The 19,209-nt window shown below is 48.5% G+C and overlaps 1 protein-coding gene across 1 annotated transcript in view; it reads left to right on the top strand.

The window, feature by feature from the left end:
- The window catches only part of PFKP (phosphofructokinase, platelet), a 52,146-nt gene that overhangs the window by 6,281 nt on the left and 26,656 nt on the right, over positions 1-19,209 (top strand). Inside the window, exons 2-3 of the mRNA XM_052651197.1 lie at positions 3,370-3,443; positions 12,884-12,961. Coding sequence (XP_052507157.1) covers positions 3,370-3,443; positions 12,884-12,961 — 152 coding nt within the window. The remainder of the gene's footprint in view (positions 1-3,369; positions 3,444-12,883; positions 12,962-19,209) is intronic.

Raw genomic sequence — 19,209 nt, 5'->3', positions numbered from 1 at the left:
ACAGAGTCAGACACGACTGAAGTGACTTCAGCAGCAGCAGCAGTAGCAAGAGCAAGATAAACTTTTGTTTTCCGATCTGTGCTGACGTCCTCCCTTTGGTACAAAGGTGAAAACCGCATGGTATCAGGGAGAAGCCAGTAAGATTAAGCACTGGATCTTATTTTTCAAAAGAGAATTTAAATGTTGAAGTTAGTCAGGGAGTGGTTGTAGGCCCTGAGAAATATGCAGGGGAAATGGCTCAACATGGACCAAAAGGGCCGAGCAAGGATGTTTATTAGGTTTTTCAGACCATGGGGAAATAAAACAGCTCCAATTATTTTATTAGAAGCAACACAATCCTCATTTCTTACAAATTGCTCGAAGTTTAAATTTTATCAGAACAGAATCTTAAAAGCCTCCCTTAGAGGTTGCTGGCCTCCCCAATCAGAAGGAAGAAGTTATCTTAATGACTGTCTTATATACACCATGCTTTTAGTAAGAAGCTACTTGAGGACCTGTCACAGCAGGAAGACAGTCTAACAATCCCTTCTTTCTGTCACACCTAATTTGCTCACATTTCCCTCTTAGCTGCTCCCTGGGTTTGTCAAGGTTTATTTTTGGTTTCTGTAACAAGTCCAGTCATTCCCTGAGGACGAGGGTGCTAATTTTTGCAAGGGATGAAGAGGTTACTCTCCAAAGACTAAGGCACTTTCTTGGTAGCAGGATGATGGTTCCCATGGAAACAGTTATGGAGGTTGTTTGAATTATGGGGCCTGGCTGCCAAAACAAAACCAAAAGGAAAAGGAAGGAAACTGACTGTGTCTGAAGGTTTACTAAAAACAGCTGTTGGAGTGCCCTGGAACCTGGGGCTGCTCACCCAGGAGGCCTCAGACAGCAAACCCAGCCTGGACCCCACTCGTGTCACAGAGACGGCCGGTGGAAACTGGCCTTTCCTGTTGCCCTCTGCTTCTGTCCTCTGGACACTTTCTGGAAGGCACCCACCTGTGGGCCCAGTGCCAGGCAGCAGCTCTGCCCTGTGGGCCCCAAGTTCAAGCGGACAGCCGGCCTTTCCACAAACATTTACACAAGAAACCGGGCCCAGTGGGCGTTTTTTCCTCTAAGTTTCCTTCCTTCTAGAGGCAGTTATTAGTACAATGGGTTTTAAGTTACAATAAGGGGGAGAGTAGGGCTTACACCCCAGCTTTGCCTTTTACTCGCCTTGTTCCCTCCGCTATCAATATATTCACTCAGGGGCTGACTCCCTGGGCTCCCAGGAGGACCAGGTCCCCAGGGCTTTGTGGGCGCACCCGCCCAGGTGTGCAGAGCACTCAGCCCTGGTCATCACTGAGCTCTAAGCAGGATGGCTCCGCTCAGGGCCCAGTCAGAAGGGGCCACGGGGGCTGCTGGGAAAAGCCTGCCTTGCAGCAGATTAACCGCCCTCGAATAAAAGCCCTGGGGGCCGGGCACTGAGCCTCTTAGACGCCAGGGCCTCCTCTCCCAGGAGCTTGCTAGAAATGGGTGCTCAGGACCCTCCCAAACCCTGCCTCACGAGGCCTGCTGCAGGCTGAGGGGACAGGTCGGGTTCCCAGGTGAATCCGGGTCAGCTCCTCCGGGCGGGGGAGGAACTCAGGCCGTTAGCATGGAGGTGGTCAGGCCTCTCAGGCAGGGGTCACCCCAGCTTGTTTTTATTTCACTTGGGGGTCCCCAGGGTCACCTCTGACAGTCTCCCGCTCGCCACTTCTCCTGCCCTGTCTTTCCCACTGGCATGTTTTAAAATCTCCCATGTCCTCTTTATTCATGCCTTTAGAAAACCTGCCACCAGCCTCAGGAGGTCTTCAGAAGCCACGGCAGTTGGGGGCTGGGCAGGAGTCAGGGTCATTCGTGCTGGCGTCCCGGTGAAGGGCTGCCGGGGCCCCAGCGTTTGGCGGTCAGGCTCTCGATTCCAAGGCCACAGAATGAAGTTCAGGAATCACAGGGTCTGCGGGGAGGGCACAAGGAGGCGCGCTTGTCCATGGGGTCGAGGCCCGAGGCTGTGGTGAGATGGGCGAGTGTGAGCGCCCAGCTGAGAGCAGTGGGGCAGCCACATTTAGCGTGCGTTTATTTATTTAACGTGCGTTTATTTGTTTAACGTGGATTTAGTTCCAGCTTTTTCAGCTCCATGAACCTAGTAACCTTTCAAAATGGTCATCTTTCAGAGGCAGCAGTCTTATTCCACATTTCCAGACCTGGTCAAAGAAATTTGAAAATTTGTAATCGTCTTCTGAGCCAGTTTACCCTCCAAATACATACAAACTTAGTCTCCTTGTCTGTGGAGTGTGTTCCTGGGACCACGGCTGCCTTCATTTGTTGCTTTATCGCTTACTTTATCGTCCGCTTTCTCCAACACCTTTAGTCCTGATGTTTGACCCTGAAATTTAAGTTTATGAAGGATTCAGATTGAAACCTTTGGGGGCCCAGAGGCTATGAGTTTTCTGAGACTCAAGTCTCCTTCCTTTCAGAGAGGAATGGTCCTGCCTTCTCACTGTCCTCCTGATGGTTTCACTCATCACCTGGGGTGAGAGACACGAAATCCTGACCTGTTCACGGAGGTCTAGATTATGGTCCATTTCACAGATGGCTGCCCAGAGATGGGGCTTCAGTGGAAAGCAGAATGTGGTTTTGTTGCTCAGTTGCTAAGTCATGTCTGACTCTTGGTGACCCCATGGACTGCAGCACACCAGGCTTCCCTGTCCTTCACTATCTCCCATAGTTTGCTCAAACTCATGTCCGTTGAGTCGATGATGCCATCCAAATGGGGTGTAGCAGTTTTATACAAGGATACTTTGTACTTTTAATTTCCTTTCAGGCTCTGGGGAAATATGGAAAATGGCCTAGATTTTATCTTGGTTAGGTATTACTTATAGTATGTTTGTTTAACTTGAGCTTTGTTTTAATAGGATTGTGTGATTTGTTTTGTGTTTAAAGCCACTGATTAAAATTTTACTCTTTAACACTGGCAGCGGATGATAGTGTTCTCCTCCCCAGACCAATGGGCCTCTTCAGTCCTGTTTTCTTTGATTACCTATAAAAAAGCATCTCTCCTCTCTGTTGTTCTGCAATTGGATGGAATCACCTGCAGATTCACACCAGACTGAGGTCGCCCATGTCCTGAGTGTGTTTGCAGCAAAATTTAAAACAAACATCCCGGCTCCCTTGTGATGCTCCCTGTGGTCCAGCCTGCGACACATTGGTCTCTGTACTCCTGTCCCCGGCTCCCTGCACTAGTCCTGGGGGTTCACGTCGGGACTGTTGTTCACAAGAGGAGCTTTCCGAGGGGGTGCATGGTTTTCCCACCGTCACAGTTAGTTAACTAGGGCCTCATCAGTAATGACTGTCTGCCTTCCTCTGCAGGCATGAATGCTGCTGTCCGGGCCGTCGTGCGCATGGGGATATACGTGGGCGCCAAGGTGTACTTCATCTATGAGGTCAGTGTCACATCTCTTCCCGCTTTCTCTGCAGGCCTCATGCCTGCCCAGGGCTGCCGACCACAGGCAAGGGGTGACGGGCACACAGGGTAGCAGGTACCAGGTACCAGGAGAGCCTCCTGGGGATGTTGGGGTCACACCCCCTGGTCTAGATGCACGTCTGTGAGATTTGTCTTAGGGAGCAGGGCTCCTAATAAATAAATGAAACAGGGCTCAAAATGCCATTTTGACATCAACTTAGTAGAATAAGGATCTCAAGCTGGTCGTATTGATTTGTAGTTCCCATCCCTATAGATACATTCACTGAAAATGCAGCCTGAATGCGAACAGACATTAAGGTAAATGGGAGAAAGCCTCCTCTTTGAACTTTTCATCATAAATGTAAAACCCAGGCTACCTCCCTAGTGTCTGTTTATGCCTTAACTTCAAAATGGAGCTTCTGAAAGCAAACAGCAGGGATGGTTGATTATCCCGCTTTTGAGGTCCCGGCAGCTTAGAAGTAAGTTGTGTTTGTTGGGAAGGCGCCCCTGTAGCTTCAGCCACATGGTTTATTTCAGCAACTATTAGAAAAAGTAGCTTATCATTAGTTTTTGAATTCTAAAAATGGAAATTAGAGAATGGTTTCTTAAGATTGCTGAATTCTTCCCGAATCACTGTTAGCATTTTATTCTGATTCCTCCTAGTATCATGTATGGTAAAGACTGGAAGGAAGCATTCACGTTATTAACGTCATAGCAAACATATTTTGTGTACCATACGTTTTATCTGCCACTACGTTGTAACAGTTTTCTATGTCTGTAAAATTCCATCAACCTGATGTCTCATCATTTACCTTGTGTTCTCGTGGCACTGAAATATATGTAGATCACCACCCATTTTTCAGCTCTCCTGACACAGCAAGCCCTAGATTAATCTTTGAAGCCGCTCTATACTTTGCATCATTGTTGTGATCCCAAGATACAGCATCCGGCCAAGTTAAAAGGGATGGTTCTCTTATGGGTCCTGCCAGTGTTCCTTTGTTTCCGCTCACATCCACTGCCCTTTTGTTTTATTTCACTTTGAGGTGGGGTTGTGTGCCTTAGAACTTGAGTGTGGGCCCCGCAGCCTGGGCTGATAGGAGTTCCTGATACGTGAACACCATGGTTAAACGTGTCCTGGAGGCGGAGCCCCCTCAGATCTGGCTTTTCTGTTACGTGTAATAATGTTGTTTCAGACTCACTGGAGGTGAACAGTCCTCCAGCTTCTGGTTTCCAGCATGTTCCCCAGGAAGCCTTTGATTGCCTGGCCAGCTGCCCTGCTTGCTTCCTCCCTTGGTGGGGGTGGTGGGGGGTGCAGTTCCGTCCCTCCTGGGATCTTTAGGACTGCCTTGCCGGTAGGTGAGGGAAGTCAGCTGAGTTACTTCACTGAAGAACCCGAGGGGTTGTGGGCAGCACACTTCCTCTGTGTCACTTCTCAGTCACTGGCGGGGCTGGGACAGGAGCTGGCATGCACAGCAAAGCAGTGGTGGGGGCGTGTCTCACCCCCAGGCTTTGTTTCCTTGGAGATGGTTTTGGGTCCTCCTAGGTTGAGGGGCATCTCGTGAGTCAGGGACGCTGCTCAACATCCCACGTCCGCAGAGCTTGATGCTGAGGGCCGGTGTGGATACTGGAATGCAAACTGTAACTGGTCAACTTGAAGTCGCCCCTCTCAGGCTGAGGGTTTTCGTTGTGTGTTTGTTTCTAATTGGCACCATGTCCTGTGGCTGTGTCTGTATTCAGGGGATATTTTGGTGTATCAGGGCCTGTTCTTTCCACCCCTTGGAAGGGAGTCCTTGGGGTCAGCCTCCCCTCGGGGCCCACTTGAGACCAGAGTACTCAGTTGGCCTTGATCCAGGGCCTGGGCACAAATGGTATCAGTACCATTACCCTGAATCCAGTCATCCCTCACTGCAGGTGTGAGGACCCTGCACCTGTAATTCTGAATCCAAAAATCTCTCAAGTTTGCCTGAGTTCATTTGGGCAGCAGTCCTTGATGGGGCTGCCTGTGACAGTGCCTGCCACCTAGCATGACTGTCCCAGGATGCAGGTGAGGCCTCTTCATGCTGCCGACGGCACCAGGTGACCGGGATATTTGTGCTGCTGCTGAAAACCCCAGCTTCTAAGACCCACACATCTTTGACCTGCAGGCTAGGGGGAGCGGTTGCGGGCCCACGTCCATAGCCAAGTGACGGGAGATCCACATGCTCACCTTCTGGGCCTGTTTCCTTGCCCATCACCTTCTGCACTTGGAAGGACTTTCTGCACAAACCAGGCAGGGGTCATCATGTTCCAGGTGCCGCTGACTCTGCTGGTTGTGGCCAGATGCAGAATCGGGGGCTCGGGGGACTCACCTCCCTGTGGACCGTCTCAGGACTGTGGACATCCACCGTCTGGGTCATGTCCCGATAGACATGGCTTCCTTCCTGGCTGTAGCACTCTTGGCACCTGCAGGATCCAGGCGTGGGGAGCATGGCTGGGCTGTGTATGGTGGTTAGAGCATCCCTGCCTTAGCCCCCCGGAAGCCAGGACCACCCCTAGTCCACAGCAGTGACAGCCAGAAATGTCTCCGGAAGTCAGCAGTAGTCCCCTGGTTGGGGACCACCGCCCCGTACCCAGTGGGGCTCAAGTTTAGAGAATGAGTTTGTTTTTTAAAAGCATCATTTGGTAACTTATCCAACATATTTTTCCATCCCTAGTTGAATTTCTAAGTTTAGCTGGAACTTTGGCGGTTGCCAACATCAAAACAGTTAAACAGGTCCACATCAATTATTGCAATGAGGGTGCTTTGGCTTTTTCTTGGGCAGAAAGCATGTGGGAAGCATATTGACCAGAAAACACTGGTATTTCTGCTGAGGGTCTGGCACGGACGCGTTCTGTCTAGCTGCCGCCGAGCTTGCTGTAAGTCTGGAACGCGTCTACGTGTGGTGCATGCCAGCCCTTGGGCGCCTTCTGGGAGGGATGGGGCGGGGTGTGGATTAACTCATTCTCTCCACCTAGCCTGCTGTAGATTTGTTTGTGTTTTTTCCTTCTTAAGATAGGACTTTTCCTTAGAAACATACAGGTGCCTTCAGCTTCTTGGAGGTAGTGAGGTGCTCAGGGTGGACCGTCCCAGGTCTAGGTGGATAAGAAGTGGAGCAGAGAGAGTCCGTATGTTGCCTGCTGCTCTGGTTTTGGCTGTGCAAATGGCCTAGTTGTTTTTCATTTAATATATGAGCTCAAAATGAGATGCTCGTTTTCTCGAAGGTGGCTTCCCTGATAGCTCAGTTGGTAAAGAATTTGCCTGCAATGCAGGAGACCGTGGTTCAATTCCTGGGTCAGGAAGACCTGCTGGAGAAGGGATAGGCTACCCACTACAGTATTCTTGGGCTTCCCTTGTGGCTCAGCTGGTAAAGAATCCACCTGCAATGCGAGAGACCTAGGTGTGATCCCTGGGTTGGGAATATCCCATGGAGAAGGGAACCCACTGCAGTATTCTGGCCTGGAGAATTCCATGGACTGTATAGTCCATGGTGTCGCAAAGAGTCAGACAGGACTGAGTGACTTTCACTTTTCCCAAAGATTTCCTGGTGGCTCAGATGGTAAAGAATCAGCCTACAATTCAGGAGACCTGGGTTCGATCAGGTTGGGAAGATCCCCTGAAGAAGGGAATGCCTGTCCCCTCATGTTTTCTTGCCTGAAGAGTCCTAGAAGAGATGGACAGAGGAGCCTGGAGGGCTATAATCCACAAGGTCACAAGGAGTCAGACAGGACTGAGGGACTAACATTTTACCGAAGATTAAAAAAAGTCACCATTCTGGTTATAGCTCTTTAACTATGACTAACGCAAGAGTCTTCCTCTTTAAAGGAACTCTTAGCAGCTTGCCTTGCTCAAGCCCAGCATTTGTGAATATCAGGGTTCACCCATCATCCTCCACATATTGAAGACAAGCTGAAAGTGGAGCTTCACTTTAAGAGGCTGATCTTATTATTATAGACAATACATTCTAAGTGCATTAGGTGAGTCAGGAGTTTGAACTAGAAAAGAACAGTGACATCGGAGCAAGACCAGGAGTTAATGTTCTCATCTCACCGGCTGTCAGAGGAGGTCCAGTGAATGACTTTCTCACCAGAGCTCGGGGCCCCTCAGACCAGCGTGGAGTCTGAACTGCACTCACCTGGGGCCTGAGCTTCCCAGCCGGATATTGTAGGAGCATGAACAAGCTTTAGAGGACCCCTGTCTCCCTTCCTCGCCTCCCTTGGACACTTTATTTTCTTCTTGGATATGAGAAACTGTCCACTTTCACAGTTTTTCAAGTGAGAATTGTCATGTTGTGACCAAACAGCAACAAAGCTCACTTTCCCAGGGGGGACAGAGCGGGCCGACCTGCCCAGAAGCCCAGGCTGTGCTCTGTAGCGGGGGGCTCACCCCGAAGGGGATTCGAAGCTGGAGGGAGGGGGACGCAGGTGGCTGTGATGGTGTCCTGTGGCCCCGGGGGGTGTGGGCACGGTGGATGGTGACGCCACCACTCACACAGAGAGCAGGTTAGAAGGTCAGCTTTGGGGACACGCCTGTCCTTTTCTCTCACCCGTGGTCACTGCCTCTGCCTGCCCCCTCAACAGTTCCCTGAAGGCCAAGGAGGTGACCAGAGTCCCATTATCTCCTCTCCTTGAGGTTTTTACACTTCTGCTTTCTGCATTTTAACTTCCTTAAAGACAGAACTCCTTAACCACTAATTAAAAACAGCCACCGTGGTGCTGGGAGGTAGGCAGAAGCTTCTCCGAGTGGCTGAGAGGGAGGCAGTACTGCCTGGCCCTTTGGCCAACGTGCCCCGTGCCAGGTCAGTCCAGCTCCTTAATTTAATTCACAGCAGGCCGGTGACCTGGGGGACGCAGCGGGAAACCCACCTTTTTGGCAGGAGGCTGACTTGTGCCCACCTGGAGTAGTGACCCCTCACAGCCCTGAGCATGGAAGGGTTAGTCGCTCCGTCGTGTCCGACTCTTTGTGACCCCATGGACTGTAGCCCGCCAGGCTCCTCTGTCCATGGGATTCTCCAGGCAAGAATACTGGAGTAGGTAGCCATGCCCTCCTCCAGGGGACCCTCCCAACCCAGGGATCGAACTTGAGTGTCCTGCATCAGCAGGCAGATTCTTCACCATCTGAGCCACGAGGGGCACCTCCGTAACCACAGGCTGCTCCCCGCTGGGCTCGAGCAGAATCCTTCGTGTGTGACCTAGCTTGACCCTCACGCTGTCGGCATCACTCCCGCGGCCTCGGACTGTCGAGGGCTAGCTCTCATTTTAGTGCTCAGGTTGCAAAAATGATCGTGTCTCCCCCTGCCTCTGCCCCACCCACTGATATCACTAATTGAGCACGTAAGTCACAGAGATAAGAGGGCTGGCTTTATCCTGCTATGACTTTTGGTTTACCAGGAACTGTGTATTATGAGCTTTGGCTTAGAAATCTAATAACGCCAGAGGGCTCAATAAATCACGTTGGTTTGTTATCGGGTTTCAAAGGCACAAAGTTCAGGGCTGTGCCGTGACTGTTCCAAGCTGCTGAGAATTTTGGAGTCGACCACATCTCACCGAGGACAAAGCCAAGGGCGTTTTCCCTGAAGCCATGAAGTCAGCAAGCAGGGGTTACAGCTGGTCCTCTGGACTGGAGTATCCGTGCCTTTAGAACCTGGTGGGGCCTCTCAGGCCCTGGGCCTGGGTGTGGGGAGTGTGTGGTCTCAGGTTCCGCACTGACTCTCCTGTGGATGATTAGAACCATCGTTCCTGCATCCCTAAAGCCGTCCGCATGGAGAGCTGTCCCCGTCCGCCTCTTCGGCACCCACAGCTGGTCCAGCACGATGGACTTGCTGGCCCTTGAGCAGTTCAGAGCGAACGTGTGTGCTGGCTCTCAAATGCTATACACGAGAAGCTTTATTAACGACGAATTGACTTGGGAAATCTTCATTCTGTGGGAAACAAACGTGGGTGTTTGCTCAGGACCCCTGGAGAAGCCTCTGAATGTAGGTGGTTACAGTATCTAGGAGATACTTTGAAGCTCGGTAAGCTTTTTAGCAGTTGTTTCCTCTGGTCCTTGAAAGGCTTGCCATTCAAACCGTGCTGCTCCCCAAAGAATCTAGGATTTAGGAAAAGTACTGCCAAGTTGGGAAGACATGAGGACCCATGTGACACTTTTCTTTTAGAAAAGAAACAGCCTAGCCTGAACGGAGCAGAGCATCTTACCTGGCTTCAGTGCAGAATTGGTCTCAAATCTTCTGTATAAAAGATGCCAGCTAATTCAGTGGACTACAAGTAGAAGGGACTATTAAACATCTTCTCTTTTAAGAGTAGTCAGAAAAATGAAGGCCAAGTTGCCACCAGGTAGAGTTAAAATCCCAGTAACTTTCCTTCACTTTCATCTTTGTCTTCAACTTGTATAATTATTGCAAATATCTTTTCTTTTTTTAAAGTTTTATTAAGGTGCAATTGATACACAAAGGACTCTAGATAGTGAATATCTAAAATTTGAGTCTGGGCTTATGCAAACGCAAGTGATACCATCCCCACACCACAAAGAAATTATACCTCCCAGAAAATAAGATAAATTAAAAATACATTTTTAGGGACTTCCCTAGCAGTCCAGCGGTTAGGACTCTGCTCTTCCATTGCAGGGGGCACAGGTTCAAGCCCTGGTCAGAGAACCAAAATCTGGCACGCATATAGCCATGACCCCAAAATAATTTTTTTAAAAGCCAACTTTGTCATAGCCCAAGATCGGAATTTCGCTCTGGGTCTTTAAACAGCACTCGTGAGATTTCTTTTAAGAGAAAACCACCCAGGTGACCAGCTCTTACACTATTAGAACAGATTTAACAGATGCTGAAAAATACCCATGTGGCACCATCTCCTCCATAACCAGCTGGGAGACTGTGCCTGTTTTGTTCAAACTGATCTGATAGTGAGTTAAGGTGGCTTCAGAGCCTCAGGCATGATTGGTGTTGGGCTGGATCAGACAGCGGAGGGTCTCCTGGGTCATCTTATGACCAGCACCAATGAGATGGTATTACTTTTGGTCCAAAACTAAGCGAGCTTCAAAGGTTTTACAGTTTGTTTTTCTTGTGTGAGTCATAGAACTGGCTCAGAAAGGAGGATTCCAAAAGAGAATTTTAGAAAATATTTTGGGCTCTGGCTACATTGGAATAAGTATTCAACGTTGTAAGGAGACTTGAAAAAGCTCATCAGAACTGATAAATTATAGTAACATCTGTATAAAACTAGTCTTCCTGTCTCAGGAACATCTTCCATGTTAGCAAAAGACAATTTAAAACCGCAGTAGGTAGTTCTTCTTCAGATGTTTCACGGGCCTAACAAGTTTGCAGTTAACAGGGTGAGTCACTTCCTATGGCCCAGCCCATGGGTGCAATGAGAGGTTTGGAGAGCAACACTGGCAAGCTCATCCCCTATTCCTTAGTCACTTTCTTTATTGTGTGTATCTAGGCTGCACAAAATAACCAAACTCTCTCTGGAGAGTCTCAGAATAAGTGTTATGGTCTGTAGAACAGTTTTCCATGTTCTTACTCTAGGAGCAGAAGGATTTGCAGGGTTTTTTTTTTTTAAATTAAATCCATATTTAAATTCTCAGAAATCATCAACTCCCAACAGAGTAGTTTTCAGCAGCATACCACCAAAGTGCTGGAGCTTCAGCTTTAGCATCTGTCCTTCCAATGAATGTTCAGGACTGATTTCCTTTAGGATTGACTGGTTAGATCTCCTTGCAGTCCAAGGGACTCTCAAGAGTCTTCTCCAGCACCACAGTTAGAAAGCATCAGTTCTTCAGTGCTCAGCTTTCTTTGTGGTCTAGCTCTAACATCTGTACATGACTACTGGAAAAACCAAACCATAGCCTTTTACTGACCTCTCCCATCTATCACCTATCAATTACCTCCTACCTAGCTCGCCCATTACCTGCCATCTATGATCTATCCACCGTCTGCTAGCTGCCTGTCTGTCCTCTGTTTTTAATATTCTGTGGAAACAAGCTCCCTGGAGTCCCTCAGAAGGGGAGAGGGCCTGGTTTTTCATCCACTCCTGGAGTAGCAGGGTGCCGTGCAGGACAGCGCCTGCCTCAGGTAGCTGACATACCAGGACAAAACTGAAATAGCACCTCTGATAAGCTCTCCCTCTCCTTGAGGAGGCCTGGATCACATCACGCTCAGGCTTATCACCCTCGCGTTCCAGGGTGACAGCCGCACTGGGCTCAGGGCTTTCAATGGAGCAGGCTAAAAACGTACACCCTCTGTGGTTTCCAGAAAGAAAGAAGGGAGATGGGGACAAAAAGATAAAAGTGATCCTTGGAGTTGGCCCGAGATGTGTGTGGAGCAAATGCCACTTCTTCAGCGTGAAGGCAGGGCTGTGGGTACCCCTGACCCAGCCTGTCCTGAGGTCATGTGTGTAACCCTAGACTAGACACATACGTGCAGGTGTATATGTATTTATGTACAATATTGATGTATAATGTGCTATATATAATGTGTGTAATTATACTGTCTATAATGAAATGAAAGTGTTAGTCGCTCAGTCGTGTCTGACTCTTTGTGACCCCATGGACTGTGGCCCACAGGCTCCTCTGTCCATGGAATTCTCCAAGCACAGATACTGGAGTGGGTTGCCATTCCTTTCTCCAGGGGATAGAAATCCACAACAATAATTATTATAAACTTTTCTAAACAGCCAATACCTTTTCCTTTTCAGGGGTAAAATGCCCTGGAAAGTGAGTCACGTAGACAGAGACGCAAGTGAACAATTCCATCGTCGTTGACCTTACATATTCTGTGGGGAAAATGGGCTGCATTTAGAGTTGAAAGGTCACTGTCTCTGGGCTTCCGGCCAAGCGTTCATGGCTGTCCAGACCTGCTTGCAGCCTCGCTCGGGGTCATGAGCTGGCACCAGCCCCAAGGTGAGGAGGATGGGGGTGCGTGGCATCAGCTGTGCCTTCAGACCCTGTTCCTGTGCCTGGAGAGTTGCGGGTCACCCGGCGGCTGGAGGCCCTCCCAGGTTACCGAGCGGATGTGTTCCTGTACTCGGTGTGGTTGACACCACTGTTCTCAGCAAGTTTGTGTGGAATCACCAATGGTGTTGGGGTCATTCTGTCCCTTTTCAATCTCTCGGGAGCCAGAGGACAGCAGGCAGAATGCGTCTGTCTCTAGCACCCTGGGTTAGTCTGGGCAGACATTCTCATTACTGGAGATGGCATCTGAGGGGCTCTCTCACAGTTCTGCCCCTGGGAAGAGCACTAGCATCTCCCCTATAACTCGCATCACGGTGTCTCCTGAGCTCCGGGCTCCTGGAAACTCGGCTCCATTGTCGCTGGCGTTTCTGTTTTACGTCACTCATGGATCGGTTAATGTGTCAACTCAGTTGAACCTGGTCTTAATGCTGTCCTTCCCTCCTCAGGGCTACCAGGGCATGGTGGACGGCGGCAGCAACATTGTGGAAGCTGACTGGGAGAGCGTCTCCAGCATCCTGCAAGTGGTACGTGCTGTGCTCATCCTGCTCCGTTCTCTGAGTTCTCCCTGGTCTGAAGCTTTTCCTGCTTGTGTTCCAGGAGCACTTAAAACAGGTGAATGTGCTGCCTGGCATCATGAAAAGAATACGTTCTTAATTTTCCATTTAATTTTTTTTTGAAAAAAGCTCTGCATACTGAGGATTTATCCTTGCAAGAACAAGTTGTGTTTGATGGCGAGTGGTACTTGTGGGGGATCTTTTTTTTTAAGAGCAGATCAGTGTTGAGACAGTTTTGGTTTGTTGGTGCTGAGTGTTTAGTGGTGCATCTCTTTGCCTGTTGGGTTTGGGGTGCCATTTGGCATCAGAGACCGTGGCCTGGCAAGGCCCCTGACCAGCAGCCTCCGAGGGCTGTGGCTTTAGTGGGGACACAGCATCTCCCCTGACTCAGGGCTGACTTCCTTGGCATGTGCAACGATGAGGTAATTACGACTGCAGGCGAAACAGCTCTTACACGGAATTGTAAAGAAGCCTGCCCGAATATGTCATGCCCAATAAATTCCAGGAACAATGCAGCTCAGTGAAGGCTCCAAGTTGATTAAGAAATAAAGAGATTATGTGGAAAGAATGGACTTCATGACAAGTGTTTTACTTGCGGTTTGATCTTTTGAAATGTATGTGTTAATATTAATCTGTGACTTGCCTTGAGTTTTTTAGAATTTTTATTGGCATACAGTTGTTCTACAATGTTGTGTTTCTGCTGTGCAAAGTGAATTAGTTATAATATGTTTACAAGGACCCCCCTCTTTTTTGGGTTTCCTTCCCATTCGGGTCACCAAGAGCACTGAGTAGAGTTCTCTGTGTTATACAGTAGGTTCTCAATAGTTATTTTAAACATGGTATCAGTAGCTTATATGGGTCAATCCCAGTCTCCCAGTTCATCTCCCCCTCCTTCACCGTAATCATAAGTTTGTTCACCACACCTCTTACTATTTCCGCCTTGCAGATAAGTTCATTTGTATCATTTTTCTAGATTCCTTGTATAAGCAATACTGTATTTGTTTTTCTTTTCTGACCTCACTCTGTAATACAATCTCTAGGTCCATCCACTTGTCTGCAAATCACATTATTTCACTGCTTCTTATGGCTGACTATATTCCATCGCATATGCGTACCACATCTTTATCCATTCCTCTGTAGATGGACATTTAGGTTGCTGCAGTGAAAATCGAGCGTGTGTTTCTTCGTGAATTATTGTTTTTTCCCCAAGTACGCCTAGGTGTGGGATTGCCCTATCACACGGGAAGTCTGATTTTCATTTCTTCAGGAACGTCCACAATGCTCTCCCTAGTGGCTGCACCTGCTTACACCCCACTGAGAGTGTAGGCAGACCCCCATCCCCCAGGCCCTCTGCAGCACTTATTCCCTGTAGATCTTTTTGGTGCCGGCAGTCCTGAAAGGTGTGAATGGCACCTCATTGTAGTTTCCATTTGCATTTCTCTAATAATCAGTGATGTGGAGTATCTTACCATGCTCTTTTTATTTGGTGAGTATCATTGGCTTCCTTCTCCTTTTCCAGGAGAAGGAAATGGCAACCCACTCCAGTGTTCTTGCCTGGAGAATCCCAGGGACGGGAGAGCCTGGTGGGCTGCTGTCTATGGAGGTGCACAGAGTCGGACATGACTGAAGCAACTTAGCAGCAGCAGCATTGGCTTATTGGAAGTCGGCCCTGTCGTGATCTTTTCTGATGATTTTCTCCAGGAAATATATTGAGCACAGGTCTCATTTCCAGCCCCGATGACTCTTGAACATGAAGACCCCAGCAGTGCCTATTTTCAACGTGTTGTTACAAAAGGCAGCAGCTTTTCTCCACACCCAACTCTGGTTTCTCTGGAAGCTGACTTTAGGGAAAGTCCTGTTCCTGGTCATCCCTTAGAGTGAATATGTCAGAGGAAACACCCAAGGCTGTGTCTCCTGACTTCTCTCCCTTACCTTTTGTTCCCCGAACACCTCCCCATTCCTGCAACAGCAGTCTGGGGAGGGTGCTGTCATCCGTGGGTTGAGGGGGTCCTCAGGAAGGAGGCTGGAGGTGGGAACCCCACCAGCAGAGCTATGAAGCCCAGGGGACTGTCCAGAGCTCCTGCAGCCCTGAAGCCGCCCCTTCCTGTGGGGGCAGGAGGCCTGGACTCTGCAGGAGGGACTGCCCCCTGCATCTGAGACCACAGCTCGTGCAGAGGGTCCATCGGGGAGGGCTCGTGGGCCAGCATGTCGTCCCACTCCCTCAGCCCAGGACGGTCCAGCCTGGGGACCCAAGTGCTTGGGCTCCAGGGGTGTGACCCCAGCCCAGGTCACCAAGGCCTGAGGGGGACAGAGCCCGCGTTTCTCTTTCTTTTTTCCTTTTTTCACATTAATGTTTGTTTTGAATGGGAGTATATAGGTGATCTGTAATGTTGTATGGCTATTTTTTAAAGGTGTAGTAACTTGATTCACTTGTACATAGTTGTGCATGTGTTATTCTGGGTCTCTTCCCATGTCTGTTATTACGAAGTGTTGAGTAGGGTTACTTGTACTGATCAGCTGGTTTTTGCTGAGTAACATAAACACACTAGTATTTATAAAATAATCTCAACCTAATTTCTTCCTGCCCAGCACCTTTCCCTTTTAGCAGCCATAGGTTGCTTTTGTAAGTCTGTGAGGCTGTTTCTGTTTTGTGAAGAAGTCATTTGTATCTGCGTTTTGATGTATCCTGGGAGTGATACATGGCGTATGACTTTCCCTGTCTTTATGATTTCACTTAGTATGGTCAGCCCTACTTCCTTTCTCGTGGCTGGACATGGCCATATTTCATCTCTTCCTGTGGCTGAGTACATTGCATTCTGTGTTTGGACCCCATCTGTGTGTCCGTGCGTCCGTCCGTCGGCACTTGGGTTGCTTCCCTTACTTGGCTGGTGTACAGAGTGCTGCCATGATCACTGGGGCTCAGGTGTTGGATTGCGCCCCGGCCTGGGAAAGCTGGATCACAAAGGACTTTGGTGCTCAGCTTTCTAAAGACCTTCCCTGCGGTCCCCGTAGTGCAGGTACTGATTTACCTTCCCACCAACAGTGTAGAAGGGTTTCCCTAATCCATACCCTCTTTTACTCCTGCAGATTTTTCGTGATAGCCATTCTGACAGGTGTGAGGTGATACCTCATTGGACTTTTGACTTGCATTTCTCGAATAATCAGTGATGCTGGCCATCTTTTCCCCACCTTTATGGCCATCTGTATGCCTTCTTGGCAGAAATGTCCCTTTAGTTCTTTGGCCCATTTGTCTTTGCATTGTGTTTGTTGTTACTGAGTTGCATCAAATGTTTGTGTGTGCTGGAGATTAATTATTTGGGGGTAACATCCTTTTGCAAATTTTTTTTCCCATTTTGATGGTTGTCTTTTTATGGTTTCCTTCCTGTGCAAACTCTTTGAAGGGTAATTAGGTTCTGTATGTTGATTTTTGTTTTATTTTCATGATTCTGAGTTGTGGATCCATAAAGAACTTGCTGCCATAAATTTCAAAGTGTGTGCTGCCTGTATTTTTCTGAAGAGTTTTTCTAGGATCCTTACGTTTAGATCTTGCATCTATTCCAAGTTAATTATTGTATGCAGTGTTGTGGAATCCTCTCATTTCATCCTGGTTGTAATTGTTTAAGGACCTGCACACTGTCCGCCCTTTGACTCTTCCCAGTTTAGGTTCCCAGCTTCCTCGTAGATGGGCTCTGTTTCCTCCACACCTTCTGCAGCAGTTCTTCTTGGCAGGCTTTTTGCCAATGGCCATTCTGACCCATGTGAGGTGATGCTTTGTTGTAATTTTGATGTGCATTTCTCAAAAAATTTAAACGATGTTGAAATCTTTTCTTGTGATTTTTTTAAACAGTGTGAGTGACTCTTACCTCTTGGAATTGGCTTCTTGAAGGTTTGCCCTGTGTGAATTCTATTTCAGTGACTACCCTCAGGACATTTGTGGAGGGCAGGTGGTATTTTTTTTAACTAACAGCCCCTTGAGGTAAAAGTAACTCAGTGGTGTCTGACTGTTTGCGAGCCCATGGACCGTAGCCTGCCAGGTTCCTCTGTCCATGGAATTCTAAAGCCAAGAATACTGAGTGGGTTGCCATTTGCTTCTCCAGGGGATCTTCCCAACCCAGGGATCCAACGTGGATCTCCTGCTTTGCAGGCAGATTCTTCACCTTCTGAGCCATCAGGGAAGACATTTCTAAATATAGAGACAGGTCAACTTAAAAAGTATCAGCAGATACATGCTTGACTTTATCTTATCATCAGTAGTACCTTAGAATATGTAATGAATCCATGCACCATTTCCAAAGGAATGCCCGAGACAGAAGTAGCAATAAAGTTATAAGTGACAGTCATTAATCAGGTGAAGTAATTTAGATGAAGCATATCTCTCTCTGCGAGATGGGGACTGGGCAAGCCCCTTAGGCCTGTGTCACTAAGAGCCCGTCTGCACAGGTTTTGAGGTTGTTGTTGCCAGGTGGCAGCATCTCTTCATGCCCAACACTCTTTTCTTTTTCCCTGATAAGTTCATTTTTATATTCTGTTAGAGTAGGGTTGATCTGGTGTTGCTTTTAGGTGGTATAGGACCTTCTTTTAGTAATACACAGACCTATGTCCAGTATTCTTGCCTGGAAAATCCCATGGATGGAGGAGCCTGGTGGGCTGCAGTCCATGGGGTCGCTAAGAGTCGGATGCGACTGAGCGACTTCACTTTCACTTTTCACTTTCATGCATTGGAGAAGGCAGTGGAAACCCACTCCAGTGTTCTTGCCTGGAGAATCCCAGGGACGGGGGAGCCTGGTGGCCTGCCGTCTATGGGGTTGCACAGAGTCGGACACAACTGAAGCGCCTTAGCAGCAGCAGCAGACCTGTGTCTGTTCTCTATGGGGTTCTTCTCCCATGTGGGTTGTACTGTGTTCAGAACAGTTCCCTGTGCTCTGCAGTAGGTCGTCTTTGATCATCTGTTTGATACATAGTATGTGTATGTGTGAGTCTTAACCTCCTAGTTTATCCGTCCACCTAGGTTTTTATTAACCGTAATTCTGTTTTCTAATGCTGTCTTTCTGTGTAAGTTAGTGCTCTTGCATGGATTTATTCATTTCCCCTGTAAAAGACAGGATGCTTGTCCTGCTCCGGGTTACATCAGCTCACATGTACATATGTACATGTGAATAGAATTCACACAGGGCAAACCTGCTCTGGGTTACATCAACTTATCCCTCAGCTGATTCTTGCTTCTGCGAATGACATTTTCCTCACTAATATGACTAAGCGTCCTCTATGGTACGGAGGTGGCACTTAGACGTCATTTTTCTGTCGCTGGACATGTTGGTGGATTCAGTGTCTTGGCTCTTGTAGAGTGCTGCCCTGAAGACAGGGTGCGCGTGTCAGTTTGCATGGCGATTTCTTGTATCTAAGCCCAGGGGTGGGATTACTGGCTCCTGTAGGTTTTTTTAAGGAACCTACATGCTGTTCTCATAAAGGCTGCACGTGTTTACACCCCACGAAGAGTGGAGGTGGATTCTCGGGTCCCCCAGGCCCTCTGCAGCATTTGTTCTTTGTAGATCTTTGTAATGGCCCTTCTGACAGATGTGAGGTGAATCCTCATTGTAGTTTTCATTTGCATTTCTGTGTTGATAACTGATGTGGGGTATCTTGCCATGCTCTTTTTATTTATGTGAGTACAGTTTACCTCTTGACATTGGCTTCTTGAAAACCAGCCCTGTTGTGAAATCTTTTCTGATGATTTACACCAGGGCATTTGTTGAGGGCAGGTGTCCTTTCCAGCCCCAAGCTCTCTAGAACATTAAGAGCCCAGCAGGGCCTATTTTCCGGAGAAGGCAATGGCAACCCACTCAGTACTCTTGCCTGGGAAATCCCACGGATGGAGGAGCCTGGTAGGCTGCAGTCCGTGGGGTCACCAAGAGTCAGACACGACTGAGCAACTTCACTTTCACTTTTCACTTTCATGCATTGGAGAAGGAAATGGCACCCCACTCCACTGTTCTTGCCTTGAGAATCCCAGGGACGGGGGAGCCTGGTGGGCTGCTGTCTATGGGGTCGCACAGAGTCGGACACGACTGAAGCGACTTAGCAGCAGCAGCGGCAGGGCCTATTTTCAAGGTGTTGTTACAAAAAGGGTCACAAGGCGGCAGCATTTCTCCATGCCCAACTCTGGTTTCTCGGGAAGCTGACCTGGTCAGCTTAGAGTGAATGTGTCAGAGGAAACACCC

The sequence above is a fragment of the Budorcas taxicolor genome, chromosome 13, assembly GCF_023091745.1.
Source record: "Budorcas taxicolor isolate Tak-1 chromosome 13, Takin1.1, whole genome shotgun sequence".
NCBI classification, from domain to species: domain Eukaryota; kingdom Metazoa; phylum Chordata; class Mammalia; order Artiodactyla; family Bovidae; genus Budorcas; species Budorcas taxicolor.
This window is presented reverse-complemented; position numbering and strand designations above follow the sequence as displayed.